Raw genomic sequence first — 19,457 nt, 5'->3', positions numbered from 1 at the left:
CCGGCCCGCCAGGGGCTTTCCCTGCACAAGTGGCATCCCAAGTTTGGGAAACACTGCTTTATGAGATGAGTAAAGCAAAACTGGACACAGGCAAGACCAGCATGTGCCATCGATGTATACCATGACATACTAACCCTTTTGTGTTATGCAGTATTCCTTTCATTTAAAAATGTCTCTAGTGATTTTTAAACTATTTGTATTTAGTTGTACTAGTAGCACCTGTAAACCCCAACCAAAATCAGGGCTCCACTGTGCTAGGACTTGCACACATGCATAGTAAGAGATTTACCATCTATACAGACAAAACAGACAAAGGGTGGGAGGAGGAGCAGAGTGGTGAAGTAAATTGTCCAAGGTGACAGAGCAGGTCACTGGGCAGCCCAGGATTCCTTAGTCTCTTTCCCACTGGACCAGGCTCTCCTAGCAATAATACGAACCTGTGGGCCTGCAATGAAACAGCTCTTGACAGAAACAAACCCTCTCTCTCTTAGTAATACTCAACAGCATCTTGTTTTTTGCCCTCCGCTGTGTATTGAGAAGATGATGTCGCTGAGCTGTCAGAGATGCCAAGTACTTTCTCCTGCCTGTGTTTGAAATCTGCACTCTATGGGCCAGATTCTGATCTTATTTACATGGATGTTACTCCATTTTTACACTTGTGTAGATGAGATCAGAATCTGGCCCATGTGGCCAATGGAGCCTTGCTCAGATGTTACTGGATGCAAGCCTGAATAGTGGATGCATTTTTAAAAATGTTCTTCTATATAGTGGGTGAAATCCTGTCCCCAGTGAAATCAGTGGGAGTTTTGTCTTTGACATCAATGGGACAAGGATTTCACCCTGTACATCTGAAGCCATCCTCCTCCCTCCAGTGGAGAAGTCATACATGACAGTACTGCTGGTTTTCCATAAGGGCTATGCTAGGAGCAGGACACTGGCATGTTGACCTGGATCCTACATATGTTCCATTCACAGAACCTCTCAAACTTCAGGGAGCGTTCAGGTCTTGAGGGCTTATACCAATAGAATGGAGCAGTTTAAAACACCAGACTCCATGCACTGTCACTTAACCTTTCCCGCAGCTCTCTCTCTCTCTCTCACTATTTAAGCAGAAAGCGCACTTTCCATTTGTCATGCTGGGGACAACTGCACAGATGAGATTTCTCTTTTAAAAAGAAGTTCAGCTCCTGGGAATGGTGTCTGCCTTAAGTTCGGCAAGAAATAAGAACACAACACAAAAGATTTATAGGTTTCCAATAAACACATCTGTCTTCTGAGACCATTGCAGCTATGCTACTACCCGAGTGAAAAAAGTAATTAGTATGTGTACATCAAGATCAGAGCCCATTAATAACAACGTGCCATGCTGGTTGGCCGTCAGCAGCTGTTGTCAATACAGATTTTACCCTGCCTTTTCAGAAAAGACCTTTTCTTCAGCATACAAGAAACTCCTCCTTTTTGTCTCCAGTGAGACCATAGCAACATGGTGTCCATACAACAGCAATGCTCTTAGCCAATGAAACATTCCCCACCTCTTAAGCAATGTTTAGCATTATAGGGTGAAATGCTGGCTCCATTGACTTAGTGGGGACAGGATTTCAGCCATACTTGATAAAGAACTAATTGCAAGGGACTGCAGAAGAGATGGAGGCTAGCACTTCAATAGAGAGGAAGTCGTGTGTTGAGGCACGGGACCAGAGCTCAGGAGATCGGTGTGCTATTCCCCACTCTGCACCAACTCCCTGCGTGACCTTGAGCCAGTCATTCGCTCTCTGTTCCTCAGTTCTGTATATGTAACAGCCCAGAGGAGTTGGGAGGATAATTCTGTAATGACTGCAAGGCACTCAGCTGTCCAATGGGGTACACATAAGTACTGGCGGGAGAGGTTAACCAAGAATATCTGAATTGGTAATACTGGACCCTGTGTTTGTTGATGGTGATTATCAAGGAGAGCAGGTTGCTAGGTGTCCCTAAGGAAGCACTGTGAGCAATTTCCTCTGGTCAGGCACTGAGCTTCCAGGAGCGCACCATGGGCATAGGAGGTTGGGAGTGGAGTTGGGCTAGGTGTCACCTCTTCAGAGCAGCTCCTCAGCCCCCCGCTGCAAAGTTCCTTGGTGCCCCACTGAGTTATTCAGGCTGGGCACTGGGGAGAAGATTCGCCTCTCAGTGGGGTGTGGCGACAACCACAGCCCAAACAAAAGAAAACAGGAGGTCGCGCCTGTGGTGCAGGTACGTCCTGTCAGTATTTCCAGCATCAAACTCAGATTTGAGTCTGAACCTGGGCATCTCACAGGAGCACTCCGCACCGTACAGGATGGAGCCCTTCATCAGCTTCTCACCATTGCAGCTGCTGGGGTAAGATGAGCCATTGTTCGGAGAACCCTGCAGAGCAGGATAACAGGGACAACATTCCTAAGCACAATGTAGATGAGATGGTGGGTGTTTTCTGGATGTACTTTGCTGTCTTAAAGCACAAAGGACAATTGAGAAAGTGAACAGGGAAGTGTTATCAACCCCTTCACATAACACAAGAACCAGGGGTCAACTCAATGAAATTAATAGGCAGCAGGTTAAAAAACAAACAAAAGGGAGTACTTCACCCAACACATGGTCGACCTGTGGAACTTGTTGCCAGGGGATATTGTGAAGGCCCAAAAATATAACTTTTTTTTAAAAAGAGTTAGATACGATCATACAGAATAAGCCCACCAACAGCTATTAGCCAAGATGGCCAGGGATGCAACGACATGCTCTGGGTGTCCTTAAATCTCTGACTACCAGAAGCTGGGACTGGATGACAGGGGATGGATCACTCGAAATCGTCCAGTTCTGTTAATTCCCTCTGACGCATCTGGCACTGGCCACTGGTGGAAGATAGGATGTGAGCTAGATGGACCATTGGTCTGACCCAGTATGGTTGTTATGTTCACTGTTGGTATTACCCCTACACTCGAGAAAACTGGAGCACAGTCCTGAGCACAGGCTGAGCTGATAGGAGACACTCGTGGTAAAAGGCAACCTTTCTTGAGTAACACAGCATGAGACTAAAATGGAGACCTTCCCCGCTTGTGGGCATTAATGAGTCTGTGGGCTTTTCCACAGGAATTGAGGCATTAACTTTTGATGTCCTGACAATTGTCTAAGACCCTCCAACTTCCAGCAGAGCGTGATCTGCACCCGTGGATCCCTGCTGTGGATGGACTCTGCTGTGGCTGGAGATTGCTCTTTCCATGTCATTCTCTCCTTCTTTACCCTTTGGAAGCCCTCTACAAGGCTGGAGAGGAAATAGGAACAGGAGGTCTCTGACAAACTCCACTTCCTCAAATCTGCAGCAACACAGTGTACGTTACTACAGAGTCTACAGTCACTTAGTTAGCTCTGGCTTTACCTGATCTATCAGATCACGTCCCGCAGAGAGGACAGGGACACAAGTGTCACATGCAAATGTTGTCACCTCACTGTTGACCTTTCCCAGATCTAGAATATATCTATAGTGTACTTTCAGGGCACCCAGCTATAAACCTCCTCTACTGAAAACAGACCATTTATTATAGGTCTGTTCTCCCCCTCAACCAGTTTCTTACCCAGGACAAACCGTTCTCTCTCAGCCCAATCACGCCTTAGATTCCTGAAGAGCCTCATGCCAGGGACTTGAACGAAGGGGGTTTGAAAAGTTTGAGAAGTTATATCTACTTCTGACTCCCATAAAGAATTCCAGCAGCTTAGAGAGGCATATTTTTCTAGTAGAGAAGCTGGGCTGGTTCATTGCCATATTATATCAGACTCAGTTAGGGATTTTAAATCTCGCTTTAATTGTTTTTCAGCTAATTTACCTGCTACTGAAGCAAAGCTTATTGGTCTGTAATTCCTAGGATCAATCTTAGCAATTAAAAAAATAATCAGTATGACACTGGCTGAGCTCTAGGTCTTTGCTAGAACGGCTGATTTAAATGGTAAATCAGGTGGGTCTGATTCTGTGCTGAGCTTCTGGGATGTGCAGCCCGAGGTAGTAGGGCAAAGATCGCTTTTATGTCTGGATTTTGGAAGCAGCCCCCAACATAAATTAGAGCAGCCCTGCGGGCAGTTTTCATTTATGGCAGCCTCAGGAAGGCTGCTTGTGAACTGCTCTGCAGCCCAGTGTCCATGGCAGTATACACTATGGACATGTACCCTACTGCTCCCAGCTCACCTCCTACACCAGGGCTAGTAAAGGGTACTCTGCACTCCTCCTGCACCAGAGGGATTCTCTCCTGGGGCACTTGTACAGCCCCTATTCAGTGCCAGAGCAGTGTATAAGGCGTGGAGGTGGGGAGAATCTCTCCCTTTATTTCTACCAGCAGTTCATCCACTTAATTCTTAAATTCTTTCAGAGTTCCTGGGTTAACCATCCTATCCTGGTGACTCTTCGGCATTCAAGCTAGGCAACACCTCGGTCCCTAGTACTGTCTCCCCTGTATTGCCTGCAAACGAGTAACTCTGGGGCAGGTATCTCCCAATTATTCTCTGTGGTGAAGACTGATGCAAAGATTCCCTTATCCTCCTTGCTTGCTGGAGTGCTTTTAAGTGTCTCAACAATAAGGAGTCCCCCACTTCCCACAGAAGGTTATTCTACAAGAACCCTCCCCCGCCCCATTCATGGTTCAAAATGTTCAGGCTACATTTTCTTGGCTAATGTAATCCATCTACTCCTGTCTTGTACCATGCAAAGCCCCTCCTCTGACTCATTGGTGTTTACATGCGTCAAGGTACTTGGAGAAAATCAGGTTGCCCCAGCTCAGAATGCCCACTACTAACGGACTGCATATAAGGACTCTACGTACATCTATGGGGGCTTAACCAGGACAGTATTACAGTCATAAGAAGACGAGGTCGACACCGAAGGCAACTCCATCATTAAGATATTTATTGAGAACAGTTAAAATACTCGGGAAATTCCAACCATTTCTATCAAAAATACAGATCTGAAAACTGAATGCGTGCACGCACGCACACGGATTTTAATTTCGTTACGTCAGAGAACAGTTACATCAGGAACGTGGCTAGGCTTCTTCCCTTCCTGGAAAGTCACCTCGTGCAGGTAATCATGGAGCAGAGATGGCTGGAAGCACTTTTCCTGAACACTGGCCAAACCCCACGCGGTACCCATTTCCCTGGCAGTGACCTGGAATGGGGAGAGGAAGAGAGTCACCAGAGGGGCACCTAGCGGATTTTTACAAGTAGTAAAAAATAAAATGAAATAAAAATAGTACAAGGTGCAGTACCAACATGAAAGGGAATGAAATGAATGTAAATACACTGATGTAGGCCTAGCTTCTGAGCTGTGCTCAGTCAGGGTGATCCACACCCCATTGACCCAAAGTTTCCCATTGACATTGAGGGGCTTTTGATCAGGCCAATACACACTGGATACCACTGTGGGGAGGGGGCTGTAAGGCAATATTTGTGGGTCCTGGTTCTATGCCGGCCTGGTCCCTGGCATAGTTTAGAGCAGCCTTAGGAGAATCCTCAGCTTTCCAGACCATCAATGGGGCGGCTACAATTAAAAAACCAAAACTAATAGATCCATTGAACTGTACTGGCACAGCTCCATTGACTCCAGCTGAAGATCTGGCCCAAGATGTCCGGCTCTGCTCAATTATATCAACAGAAAATGAAAGTCTATGACTACTGCCAATGTTACCGGTCATTGATTACATCTGTAACTACGGAACGATTTGACCCCTCAATACTCATGCAAGCTGTGAGAGTTGACATTCTGACCTTGACATTCTTGCATCTGACAAAGTGGGTATTCACCCACGAAAGCTTATGCTCCAATACATCTGTTAGTCTATAAGGTGCCACAGGACTCTTTGTTGCTTTTTACAGATCCAGACTAACATGGCTACCCCTCTGATTCTGACCTACTATCCTATTTTTTTTTTTTTTTAATTCCACAATCCTGAGGTATGTGGGTGCTGCAAGTCCCCCCCTCAGTACTGGTTCATTCTGTCACGTACTGTATGTATTCAGAAAGAGCAATCCATTAGTTCAGCTTGCAGAGAGCAGGAAAGGAAACTCAGCTGAAGGCATTTCATCCCGTATGCTTCAGGCATATCTGAAAACGTTATTCTGAGATGAAGCAACAGACAGAATTACTGTAGACCTCGGCTGATAATGTTTAGTGAAGGGAAAGACAACAGTGATATAACATGTCCTGTGAACAGTTTATTTTAAGGAGCAGTTTCATTGTCAAAAGATGGATTCTTCAAAAATGATGAAAGATACATTCTTCCCTGCATGTAATTAATGGTACAGTAGTTCCAGTGATTCATCTGTCCCTGAATTTCTATCAACAGAGAAAGAGTTAATGTTATACAGATAATTTGTATCTTCTTACTGAGGGCTTGTCTTTACTGCAGTGTTAGCTCAAGGTATAACTCAATGTTACCCCTAACCTGACTCCTGTCTACACACAAATTGGTGTGTCTAGCCTAGGTAAGGTGATACTTTAAAATGAGAACTAGCTGGTCCATTGGGGTGATGGGGAGTAGATTGAAGCTTGAGTGCTGCTGACATTTAAGCTAGCAATGCAGTGGGAATGCAGCTACAGGCTACAACTCACCAGCTGCTACACCTATCAACCAGCCTGTGTAGTTCAAATGTTGTTTAGTCATGTGGCCACTCTCCCTTGAGCTAGGCTCACAGAACTCGCAGCCCAGAGGGACAATGGGAAAAGTCACCTTTGTGCTCTCCCAATCTTCACAGAATCATAGGACTGGAAGGGACCGAGAGGGGTCATCTAGTCCAGTCCCCTGTACTTGTGGCAGGACTAGATATTATCTAAACCATGCCTGACAGATGTTTGTCCAACCTGCTCTTAAAAATCCCCAATGATGGAGATTTCACAACTTCCCTAGGCAATTTATTCCAGTGCTTAACCACCCTGACAGGAAGTTTTTCTTAATGTCCAACCTAAACCTCCCTTGCTGCAATTTAAGCCCATTGTTTCTTGTCCTATCCTCAGAGGTTAAGAAGAAGAATTCTTCTCCCTCCTCCTTATAACAACCTTTTATGTACTTGAAAACTTATGTCCCCTCTCAGTCTTCTCTTTTCCAGACTAAACAAACCCAATTTTTTCAATCTTTCCTCATAGGTCATGTTTTCTAGACCTTTAATCATTTTTCCCGCTATTCTCTGGACTCTCTCCAATTTGTCCACATACTTCCTGAAATGTGGTGCCCAAACTGGACACAACACTCTGGTTGAGGCCTAATCAGCACAGAGTAGAACGGAAGAATTATTTCTTGTGTCTTGCTTACAACACTCTTCTTAAGATGTCCCAGAAGGATGTTCGCTTTTTTTTTGCAACAGTGTTACACTGTTGACTCATTTAGCTTGTGGTCCACTATGACCCCCAGATCCCTTTCTGCAGTCCTCCTTCCTACGCAGTCATTTCCCATTTTGTATGTGCACAACTGATTGTTCCTTCCTAAGTGGAGTACTTTGCATTTGTCCTTATTGAATATCATCTTATTTACTTCAGACCATTTCTCCAGTTTGTGCATCTTGGGCTGCTCTGGGGACTGGAGAGGCCCCTTTGCAGGTCTGTCTGTTTCTGTAGCTTCCCTGGGCTCTCCTAGAGGCTGCAGCCCCTTCTGCTCCAGTCATTCCCCTACATCATCCGAGGGCAGCCTTCTGGCTGTCAGCCATAGTGCCTGCATCAGGGAAATCCTCCCGCAGCTGAATATGGGGTATTTAGGGCCCCTTTATTGTGCTCTGGCCCTTTTACGCAGCATAAACAGGCTGAACCAAGGAGTGAGGCTCACATTCATGAGGTCTGAAAAAAAGGCTTTGCAGCATACCACTGCAGTGATTCATAGCAACATTGTCCCTACTTCCTAATTATATATGTAGTGGAGACTGTCCTCTTAGTTGATTGCTTCCAAAGTATAGTGGGTTATTGCTGTTTTTTACAAGGCACTGAAATCATTCAGTTGGCGACATGGAAGGTGACTATTCACTTAAGCAGATTCAGTACCTGCACTCCCTTTCCTGACATTAGAGGCTTCAATAGGACCTTAAAGGAGATTTTTCAGCTCTTGACTTGACTAAGGAGTGATATTCAGAGAAACAAGTCCTAAAGAAATAGAATGTCTCATTCCCTCTTCAGTCCACTCACACTCAGGGGTTGTCTCTGAATCATATCACAGAATGACTGCATCTATGCTCTGTTCATTCCAGAGAGTCTTTGTAATGCTGATAACAAAGCAGTGGAGTTTTCCTTGAGAGAGCAGATTTCACTTCTTACGAGAACTCAGGTTGTGCGGTAACAAAGAGGTCTCTTTCCAAGGACCAAATGTTGAAAAACTTAGTGCAGAGAAGTGATCAGGTCTGAAACTCAAGTAGCCAAGGGATAAAGAGAGGAATAGATACTAAAAGGGAGAAAGCCATCTTTGACTAGCTAAGATTGGAGGGACACTTGGATATAATATTTAATGAGAACAGTATCACACCGGCCACCTACATGCCAAAAAACCTCCAAGAAACCCTGACTTTGGAAAAGAAAATGCACACTCTGAACTTTATAACTGGCCAAATTCCTGCTCAGGAATAACTGACTTATTGCAACGACTGTCAGTGAGGTTAAATGAGTTGGCCTCTACAGAATATTGAACACATTTATTCAGAAGGGCCTGCTAAGCACTAACAATTCACACCTTTACTCTTGGGGTTGGAAACCAATTCAGATTTCACGCAGCAGGCGAATATACACAAGGAAACCTTAACGAGGATAGGAAAACGCAATGTTCCATTTGCTGAACCTCATGACTCTACGTGCTCTATGCCCCCAAAATATTTGCTCTTTTCTAGTCTCACCAGTATCTCACAGCTACAAGTGCACACATATACCTAGTTATCTGCAGGGCCAGCTAGTCCAGCCTGCCCCTTCTCTGGAGATGAACTCCAGCCCTGTCCCCATCCTACAGGCACACTAGGGTGGAGGAGGGAAAGTTCTCATAGTATTGATACCCTCACCCTTGTCCTAAGAAGATGATCTTTGCAGTGCCCCTTCTCCCACAGAACCCAGCAGACTGGGAGTGTATGTAGTCCCTGAGCCCTTTTCCCCTCTCAGCTGAGTCTGGGGAGAGGGGGGGGGGGGGGAGAGGAGGGTGTCAGTAAAAAGCTCCTGGCACCCTCATCCTCAACCCCCAAAGGTAAAGCAACTTAGAGTGAGCTGGTTTTTCCCTTCTCTCTCTCTCTCTGGGCTCCCCACTAGCCCCTCTGACCAGGAGCTAACTTCTCAGGAGGTGTAAATACGAATGACATTCAAATACCAGCCTGTTGGCTCATCACTAGTAAACACTACTTAAGTCAGTCACAGCGCTTTGAGGAGTCAACCAAGTTTCCATTAATCTTTGTTAGGCTTCATTGCTGGTGATTTTTAGCACAATGTGCTCTCCTTGCGGTCCACTATAATTCAAAGCAGTAACAAGGTGCAGCACATTTAACGGAGCAGGCTCTGTGCACCAGTCAGCCAATACCATGGGCCCCAAGGAAAGAGTCAAGGAACTACCGCTACATTTCAAAATGTGCCACAGTGCAGTTTAGCGAAAGAAATCTCGTAATACTGGCTCCCATGAGAAACATTTCTTAGGAACAATACATTGCTCTTGGTTTATTTATATTAGGTTTCTCTGAAATAGCTCAAGGAGGAGGGGGGAGGGGTTAATTCAAGTGGAAATTTGAAACAAAGGAGGCTATAAATCACTGGCTGGACACTTGGCAAGACACTCCTTAGTCCTGCCTTGGGACAGGCTGTAATAGGCCTACACTCTAACCTGTGCCGTAAAGGCTTTGGTTCAACTTACCATAAGTCACTAAATATGAGCGCATCCCAAACAAGCTCAGGAGCCAGTCCTTTTACATACATCATCAGTTGGGCTTTAAAAAATTTTTTATCCATAGTAGCTGTGGAACATGGTTTATTTCAAAATCGCAGAGTGTTATCATCACTAACTTGGCTAAATGCACATGCAATGTTCTGCATTGTGTTAGTGTTATGTTATATTATTTTAAACATCCTGCTGATAAACAATGTTCGAGATTTAAAACAGCCGTCTAAAAGGTAAGTTCTTATTAAGCACCAAAGAGATCACGGGCCAAGAGAAGCGGCATGGGCCAAGGGATGTGCTGGCTGCCCTTCCTGCAGGCTCCATTGGCCTGGGAGGGCAAACCGTGGCCAGTGGGAGCTGCAATCGGCCAAACCTGCGGACACGTCAGGTAAACAAAGCGGCCCGGCCCGCCAGGGGCTTACCCTGACGGGCCCTGTGCCAAAGGTTGCCAATACCTGGGCTAGAGTATGTCACACACATTCAGGACGCTGGGGCTCTGTTCACAGCTTAGCTCCGGATGTATTGTGTGACCTTCCACAAGGCATCAAAACCCCAGTGAGGTTTAGTTATTAACCTAAAACTCTCAGAGCATCAGTTAGTGCTACAATTGAGTGCCCAAAAGGCTTCTATCAAAATTGGTGGAAATTACATTGGTTGGGAAATAATTTCATTTCCTGCCAAAAATGTTGAACAATGTTTCCATTGAATATTTTCCTAACTTGGGGGAGGAGGCAGGGGTGGTATTTTATTTTTTTTAAATGAAAACTTGACAAAAACAGATCTTTTTCCGTAAAAAAAACAACGTTTTGTAGCCCAAAACCCGCCCAAAAAAACCACTGACAGCAAATTTTTGACCATCTCCATTTGCAATGATCTATTAACACATTTCATTAAAATCCAATAGTTCTATACCAGCTTTCATCCAAGGATCTCAAGGCAGTTTACAAACAGCAATACAGACAGCCTTGGCATCCTGTGAGGAAGACATTACCCCTCCAGACCCATCCAGCCTGTGCTTTTTATTCCTTTAGGGAACTTGAGCACCAAGCTGAGATTCTCAGTATCTGAAAATTAGGCTACTAACTCCGGTGCCTAAGTCAGTGTGGATTGAGTGTCCACGCACTGAAATTTCAACTTTTCTGATCTAGCTGACCTGTCCTAGGTGGCAGAATCTGTGTTAATAAAGAATAATCTCATTAAGTGGTAGCTGTTTTACATCAGAAAATGCACAGTGCATATCGAGATGGAAGATACGGGGAAATGCTGCCCTTTGTTCCACATTCTGCTTAGAAGCAGACAATGCCTTGAGCTCTGGCCTGCAGAAAGAGGAGACAAGTGTAGGGTTACCATATTTCAGGTTCCCCAGAAAAGGACACTCAGGGGTGGGGGTGGGGGGGGGGCTGAAAGGGGAGTACAGTTGGGGGTGCTGGAGGTGGTACCTGCAGCAGGGGTACTCACTGGAGGTGGGGGCCAGTGTCGCCACCCTGCCACCATGGCAGGGAGCTGGCGCAAGAGCAGGACGCAGCGACAGCCATCAGTCCGGGCCTCCTGCTCCCCTACCCAGGGCTGGGAGTAAGGCAGATGTGGCTGCAGGAGAATGGACCAATCAGCTGCAGATGCAGAGGAGGGACCAATCAGGAAGCGGACCAATTGGGCCTCTTTCTGAGCTACGGTATCTGCTCTGCAAAAATCCAGGACATTTCCTGTTATTTGAAAAATCTGCCAGGACAGAGGACGGAGGCTCAAAAAAGGAGGCAATGTCCTGGAAAACCAGGACATATGGTAACCCCAGACAAGTGGAGTCTGCCTATTAGCGGGTGGTGGGGAGTGGTAGTGGGGGCAGCTGCAACAGTGATTTAAAAAGCAAGAGGCAGTTCTGAAATGTAACTACTACAGGATCTGCACTTCATTCACACTGATGGGCCCATTCACCTCATCTAACTACACCAATTGCGTGCAGAGGTCACCCCAGTGCAACGGTAAATTCCACAGCCTCTACAGCGTCATGTATGTGCTCTCCCAACAAACCCATAGAGAAGTGAATACATGGTGAGGCTCCATGTCCATCTCTGCATGGAAATCTTCATTGCCTTCTTGTCCATCATACTGTCACCATCACCCCTCTGGAGATCTCAGCTCATTTATTGCAGCTGTTGTCAGTTTCAGTAACACATCTTCAATTCCCGTTCTCGGTTCAGGGGATCTATTACAGGGCCCGCTCTTGTGATGTCAGAGCTGTTAATCTTATTGATGCTTTCGAAGGGGGTAATGGGCTGTACTGATGTGCACGCACCACCGTGTGCTGGATTTTGCCACCTCATTTATTTCAGTGCTCTCTTTGAAGTGCCCTGCAGTGTTTGCTTAGCTTCATACTCAGACCTTGCATTGATGCTCCTTCACTTGGCTAGAATTATTTTCTTGTGCTCATTCCTTAATTGCAGAGATACCCAGCTGGGCAAGGCACCCTAGTTTTGCCTCTGTGTTGTAGGTATTTCCCCTCTATGATAGTCCTTGCAAGTTTCCCAATCCCAAACAATGTTCCTCTTACCAGACATATGTACCAGCTTCCATGACTTAGTCACAATTGTTTTCTCTTGTTCAAGTCACGTTAATTAAATTCTTCTTATCACTTTGGCAGCTTTATTGTCTGTGCAAATCCTGTGGGCTACTCCACTTAATATATGTGTAAGAACTGTTGTGGGCGAGGAATTGAAGAAGTTGTTCAGAGCATAGTTAGTTTCTGGCTAGTGAGATTTGTTGATGTGAAACATTTCACAAATAGTTCTCTAAAATGGCCAGCAGAGGAACTGAGGAGATGTCTGCAAACTTAGGCCAAAAAAATCTCACAAGAATGGCTTTACCCCATATCAGAAGCAGGAGGAAAAAAGTAATTTCTGGTTCTGAATCTGACCTTGAACTAAAAAACACAGGAGTTGGGTTTGGATGCAGGAATTTGAATTGGAACCCCCTCTCCCATATTCAAAATGGTTTAGATCTAGGATTCTGGGTTTGACTCCTGCAGCCTGGACAAATGGCTCAAGTGCATGCAGGCTTTGGCTGGGAGTTTCAGAAGAGCCTAAGGGAGGCAGGCACTCAAATCCTATTGAAATTCAGTTGGCACCTGTTGTGATAATTGGGCCGACCAATTTACCCTAAATCTGAGCTTAACCGTGAAAAGTGAGTGAAAGTTCACAAAATGTTACAATAACCTACAACAAAATTCAAAGACTGTATTAAGATCGTATCTGGTAAACCAGAACAGTGGGAGACTGGCAATAAATGAACCAAAATTGGTGGGTCCAAAATTAACCCATTGGCTGATAAAATAATGAAGGAGTGAACAACTCTGCCCATCGCTTCTCCTAAGGGCTCCTTAAAATAAAAGTGTTTGAGGAAAATTGGTAGAGAGGAAGTGAAATGGAACAACTGCTGATTGAAAGAAGGGAAAGGAGTGAGCTTCACCATCAGGGCTGCCACCCTCATTATCTCCTGGGATCCACTGTAACATCACTGGGTCTTCATTGTCCTGATCACAAGAAATGTCCCAACTAGATCAAACCAAGAAAGGGAGCCAGAGATGACACTATCTCCACTGGTTTCAGCTAAATCCCGAACACCACAAGGTATGTAGAGACTGGCTCTCTCTCACATTCACACTGTATTTTTCCTTCCCCACCTTATTTCTTCTCTTTCCTATCCTTCTCCTTTTGCCTTCTGTCTATGAGAAGTCTGGCTTAGCCAGCCAGGATTGCATATTTTGCAACACCGCTGTGAAGCCTGTGACCAGAGAAGCAGATAAAAGCAATGCTCTAAAACATCCTGATGCTGGTATGAGTTTGCCAGGACTCGGAGTGGCTGATATGACTGTGTGCTGTGCCTGGGTTTTCCAGCAGCAAGGTTGCAAGGGAGAATCAACACCAGAGACAGAAGCTGCGTGTGTGCATGTGTGTCTTGTTTTGCTTTCTAGGAATCAGGACCAGACTTCTTCAACAGCAGCACCAACTCATTTCAACGAATTTTTTCTTTTCCCCCCAAAAGGACAATCATTACAATCTTCAATACCACCTAAGAGACTGTCAACCAAGTGGGGGTTTCTGTCTAAAGACTCTACAGCTCAAGGGGAAATGGAACAAGAGATGCTGTTAAAATGAAAACCGTACTTAATACTTTACATTCCAAATACTTAAACTATTTCCCCCTTCTTGTTCTGTATCTTTAATAAAAGGTTAAAAGGACTTTTAATGGTGTTTGCCATGGTACTAAGCAGGCTGAAGTCTCGGTATACCAACCCTTGTTTGAAATTGTTTAATGTTAGACCATGTCAGGGGCATGTTAACACCTTTGACTCTTTGGGTCCATACATTCCATCTAAATTACACCACCACACCTAACTCTTTAAGGCTCCTTTCAAAATCCCAGTCCTTAGTGTCATGATGAAAAAAAAAAAAAAACCTCCTTTGCTTTCTATAATAGCTTTTATGCTACCTAAAGGAACAACACTATCACACATCTCTATGGAGAGGGAAGTGTCAAAAGAGGAGTAACCATGTATCACGTGTTATTTGTAGTTTGGAAACAAACTACTAGCCCTCAAAGTATTGCAAACTATATATGACTACAGTTAGGTGCGTGTGTGTGCATGTACTAAAGGGAAAGGCAGGCTAGTAAAAAGCATCACCATTCCTGCTCTGGTACACTGGTACATTTTCAGTACATTCAAAAATAGCTGGCAACTTTGTTTGATATAAAGGCTATAATGGGGGGGGGGGGGGGGCGGAAAGAAAGAGTAGCAGAACACCAGAACCCTGGCATCATGCTCAAAAGGAACCTGGGAAACGAGGAACCCATATGCTTCAATACCACGGTAACAGGCACTGTATAATACCCAAAAATAGACAGACACGTACAAACTGAGCTGCAAGAATCCACTACTTATTCTGGGAGCAGTGAGGAGATAGCCTTTCAGTTACTGGGCTAAAGTAAAACTAACACAACAAAACAGACCTATAAAGCAGATATAGCAGGGGACAGTTTATCCCCCAGCCTTTACCTCCCAGGAACCAGGAGGGAGTCATGTGCAGCTAGGAATTCACAGGAAGCCTGACTCCCACTAGAAATGCTATACAGTAACTCCTTACTTAACGGTGTAGTTATGGTCCTGAAAAATGCGACTTTAAGAGAAACGATGTTAAGTGAATCCAACTTCCCCATAAGAATTAATGTAAATGAAGGGGTTAGGTTCCAGAGAAATGTTTTTCACCAGACACACACACACACACAAAGTTTTAAACAAACAATTTAATACTGCTACACAGTGATGATGATTGTGAAGCTTGGTTGAGGTGGAAGAGTCAGAGGGTGGGATATTTCCCAGGGAATGCCTTACTGCTAAATGAACTAGCAATTGACTGAGCCCTCAACGGTTAACTCTCAACAGTCTACAAGGCAGCAGGAAAGGAGGGAGGGCAGACAGAGACACACACCCTGTGTGTGAGAGAAAAAATGCGCATTTCCCCTTTAAGTAGCTGACCCCAGGCTTAAGTACACGGCCTTTTTAATTAAATCAGCTTGCTGAGACCTGAGACAGCAGCTACTGCCTAGAAGCTCCCTTCCTCCCTCATGTGTCCCCCCTGCTCTATGGAAGATGGGGTAAATGGGGTACAGGAGCAGGGGGGAGGGGGAGACACCCTGACATTAGCCTCCCTTTTCCCCCCTTCCCCCGTACAGCAAGCAGGAGTCTCTGGGAGCCGCTCCAAGGCAGAGGGCAGGAGCAGCACATGGCAGTGGGGGGAGGGACAGCTGCTGCACAGGGAACTTAGGGGAGCGGGGAGCTGATAGGGGGAGCTGATGGTGGGGCTGCTGGTCCACCCTGGTTCCAACCATCCACCAGCTAGCTGCAACGGGCTGCTCTTCCTGCAAGCAGTGGACAAAACAGGCGGCTGCCAAAGGACGTTAGAAGGGAGCATTTCACAACTTTAAACGAGCATGTTCCCTAATTGATCAGCAACTTAACATCCAAACAACGTTAACTGGGGCGACTAAGTGAGGAGTTCCTGTATATAAAACAACTACGGGCCACACACCGTGGTACTAAGCCAGCTCACAGTACCAAGAGAACACACCCATAATCATTTGGTTGTTACCTGTTATAATGACTTCATCCCCATCCTGCAGAAATTTACGAGAATGTCCATTCCCAAGGTCAATTACTTTTGTTCCCTTCCATGACATCTCCAGCATGGAGCCAAAGTTCTCCGGATCCTTCAAAGCATAAGTTAGTAACAGAATTGTAAAGTCATTCCACATGTCTGTACTACCATTAACCCCCGACCCCCCTGCTGCTGGGAGTGAGAAAACAAATATATTGTTGGATTCTGTGCAATGGAACCTTGCCAGTAACAGTCATTGATCGGGTTCATTGATGTGCTAGCTTACTCACCTGTCTTTGGTTTTTAACTCCTTACTTGCTGGAGGCCACAACTGCCTAAAGCAATCTTCTCTTTGGTATCATTAGCTTTAGTAGTGGGCACTATACGGAAAAATTGGATCCTGTTCAAGGAAGTATGGAGACAAATCTAGGGCACTATTTCTGCCTCTCAAGTATCTGTCTGTTGTTACATTTCAGAGTCCTAGTCACATTTCATTGTGGAGAGGAATGCTATATGTTGTTAAATGTTTAAACGATTTTAATGTAAATCTGCAGCATGATGTGCTACAGAGAAGAAAAAGCACTTCACTTGTACATGTGTACCCTAGCAGGTTGGTGTATGTGCTTTATTACGCTGACACGCTACTGGAGCCTTATAGAAGGACAGATGGCAATGCACTAGGTGACTAGGAGCAAGATCCAACCCCCACTGACGTTTCCCAGTGGAAAGTCTCCCAATGACTTTACAGGCTATTGGACACCAGGGTATAAAATCTTAACCTGTCCTTATTTTCTATTTCAGCAAGAGGAAAGAAAAACAACACATCACACCTCAGTCCACCACTGAACAATGTCCAGCAATGTGCTGGTCAGGAGACAGAGCTCCGTGAATCCCAAAAAATACATTGGAGAAAGTGGGGTTTGCATTTTCTAAGTACAGTGCAACACCAGTGCAGTATAAATTAAAATAATGGACTATGAAATTAGGGTCATACGGAATTGAGAGACTTGGAAGTGTTAACACTTTGAATAACAGTAACACTTACATTATCCAGAGCAGTGGTTTTCAAACTTTTTTTTCTGGCGAGCCAGTTTAAGAAAATTGTTGATGCCTGTGACCCAATGGAGCTGTGGACGAGGGGTTTGGGGTGTGGGAGGGGCTCAGGGCTGGGGCAAAGGATTAGGGTGTGGGGGTGAGGGCTGCAGGGTGGGGCCAGGAGGGGGCTCTGGGCTGGGGCAGGGGGTTGGGGTGTGGGAGGGGGGTCAGGGCTCTGGGCTGGGGGTGCAGGCTCTGGGATGGGGCCAGGGATGAGGGGTTTGGGGTGCGGGAGGGGGCTCTGGGTTTGGGGGGGCTCAGGGCTGGGGTATGGGCTTACTTCCAGTGGTTCCCAGTTAGCGGTGCAGCCGGGGTGCAGAAGCAGGCTTCCCGCCTGTCCTGGCACCGCGGACCGCACTGTGCCCCGGAAGCAGCCAGTAGCAGGTCTGGCTCCTAGACCGGTGCTTGGGGCAGGGGCAGCGCGGAGCCCCGTGGCCCTCCCGCCTAGGAACCAGACCTGCTGCTGGCTGCTTCTGGGGCACAGTGCAGTGTTGGAACAGGTAGGGACTAGCCTGCCTTAGCTGGACAGTACCGCCAATGGGACTTTTAATGGCCTGGTGCCTTCCATTCCCGCAGTTTGAAAACCACTGCTCTAGAGGTTGTCCTCCATCGATCTCAACATACTCTTGCTGTGGGGTTTGTTTTTAACAATGAGACAGTAGCTGTAACTCACACAGCAGGATTGGGCTACTTTTGTGGATACTTTTGTGCATGAATATTGTTGCCTCTAAAATACCACAACTGGCTTTTATGGATACTGACAGTAGGAAGGCTTAAAAAAATATGTACTCCAAAAAGACTGAGGAAGAACTACAAAGATGTCCATAGTAAAACAAAGTGGATTTAAGGCCAGGGTCACATCTGATCAGTTTCTAATTGCTGAGTACTTCGTTATTAGTGACAGCTGTTAGTTAAATGCTTACAGGTCCACTGATTGTTCCAGATGCCAGGAGATCTCCAGGTCTGAGGTTGCATCCATTGATGGAGTGATGAGCCAGCTGCTGTTTCATGGTCCAGTACATGTACTGGAAAAAGGGGGAAGTGAAGGACAAACATAACTCACAGATGTCACTAGTCTGTACAAAATGCATTTCATTCTTTCTGGATCATACTGTTAAACATTAGCCCACAAGAACGACATCCTTATCTAATCAGGAGCCTTCCGCAGCCTAAATGGAACATTTGTAATTACTTTAAATTGATCCTCTGGCTCATTGATTGGTCTCCAGACGTATGGCCTGAATACAAATAGTTTATGTTTGAAGAGATGAGAAGCAACTATTGCATGTTGTGAAAGCAGGGTTACAGCATATTACTATCCCAGCTCTGTAGGCAACTGGTCTGGTCCAAAGCTCAGTGGAATCAATTGGAACCTTTCCAATGACATAACAGACTTTCAATCAGGCCCTCTCTCTATGAGTATTTGGCCCTTCAGCGGGAATAAGCAGAGGTCAATGGAATCCTGTGTAGAAGGATTTTAGCACCTGAAGGCATGGCATTAATGTTGGGATTAATGGCAATTTGTGGCTACCAGAGTCAGATATTTCTGTGCAATGTAACAAGTCAACCAGTCCTAATAATTGTTAAGTGGGTAGCAGGACGTCAGAAGTGCAGGTACCTGGCAGTACAGCACAGACATCATCAGTCATGTTACTAATATGACTTTCAAGGGGAAGAGCCTCTTTGGACACTGACTCGCTAACCTAGTGAGGAGGGTTTTAAATGAAGTTCAAAGGAGACCGAGGAGAAAAGTCCACAGGGAAGTATATATAAAAATTGACCTTAACAGAAGTCCAGGTGTTGACTTTAAGGGTATGTCTACGTGCAATAAACGACCTGCGGTTGGTCCGGTCAGCTGACTTGGGCTATACAATTATATGCAGATGTTCAGTCTTGAGGTGGAGCCCAGGCTCTGTGACCACACCCCCTCACAGGGTCTCTGAGCCTAGGCTCCAGCCTGAGCCCAAATGTCTACATTGCAATTTTATAGCCCCGCAGTCCAAGTCAGCTGACCCGGGCCAGCCGCGGGTCTTTTACTGCAGTGTAGACAAAACTTAAGGCGGCTAGATGTTGGGGGCAGGGCATGGAAAATTACCATAGGGACACAGGGGGGAAAACATAAGGGGGGAAAACAATGGGGAAATCTGCTCAACATCTTAGATGTCTATGCACAAATGCAAGGAGTTTGGGAAACACACAGGAAGAACTGGAAGGCTTAGTACCCAAGCTAAATTATTACTTAATTAGCATAACAGACTTGGTGGGATAAATCTCATGACTGGAATATTGGTATAGAGGGGGAACAGTTTGTTCAGGAAGGACAGGCATGGAAAAGAAC

At 45.6% G+C, this 19,457-nt stretch overlaps 1 protein-coding gene across 2 annotated transcripts in view; it reads right to left on the bottom strand.

Moving 5' to 3' along the window:
• Positions 1-4,881: 4,881 nt before the first annotated feature.
• FAH (fumarylacetoacetate hydrolase) overlaps positions 4,882-19,457 on the bottom strand; it is a 36,971-nt gene continuing 22,395 nt past the window's right edge. Inside the window, exons 12-14 of one of the 2 annotated variants that reach the window (XM_005301699.5) lie at positions 18,043-18,144; positions 16,019-16,136; positions 4,882-5,161 (exon numbers count right to left, since the gene is read on the bottom strand). In XM_005301699.5, the coding sequence (XP_005301756.1) occupies positions 5,082-5,161; positions 16,019-16,136; positions 18,043-18,144 (300 nt within the window). In that variant the 3' untranslated portion in view covers positions 4,882-5,081. Of the gene's footprint in view, positions 5,162-6,197; positions 6,329-16,018; positions 16,137-18,042; positions 18,145-19,457 lie in introns of those variants that run through there. The other variant, XM_065559314.1, reaches the window with a different exon arrangement.

This window comes from Chrysemys picta, chromosome 10 (genome assembly GCF_011386835.1).
Source record: "Chrysemys picta bellii isolate R12L10 chromosome 10, ASM1138683v2, whole genome shotgun sequence".
In the NCBI taxonomy this organism is placed as follows: Eukaryota; Metazoa; Chordata; order Testudines; family Emydidae; genus Chrysemys; species Chrysemys picta.
This window is presented reverse-complemented; position numbering and strand designations above follow the sequence as displayed.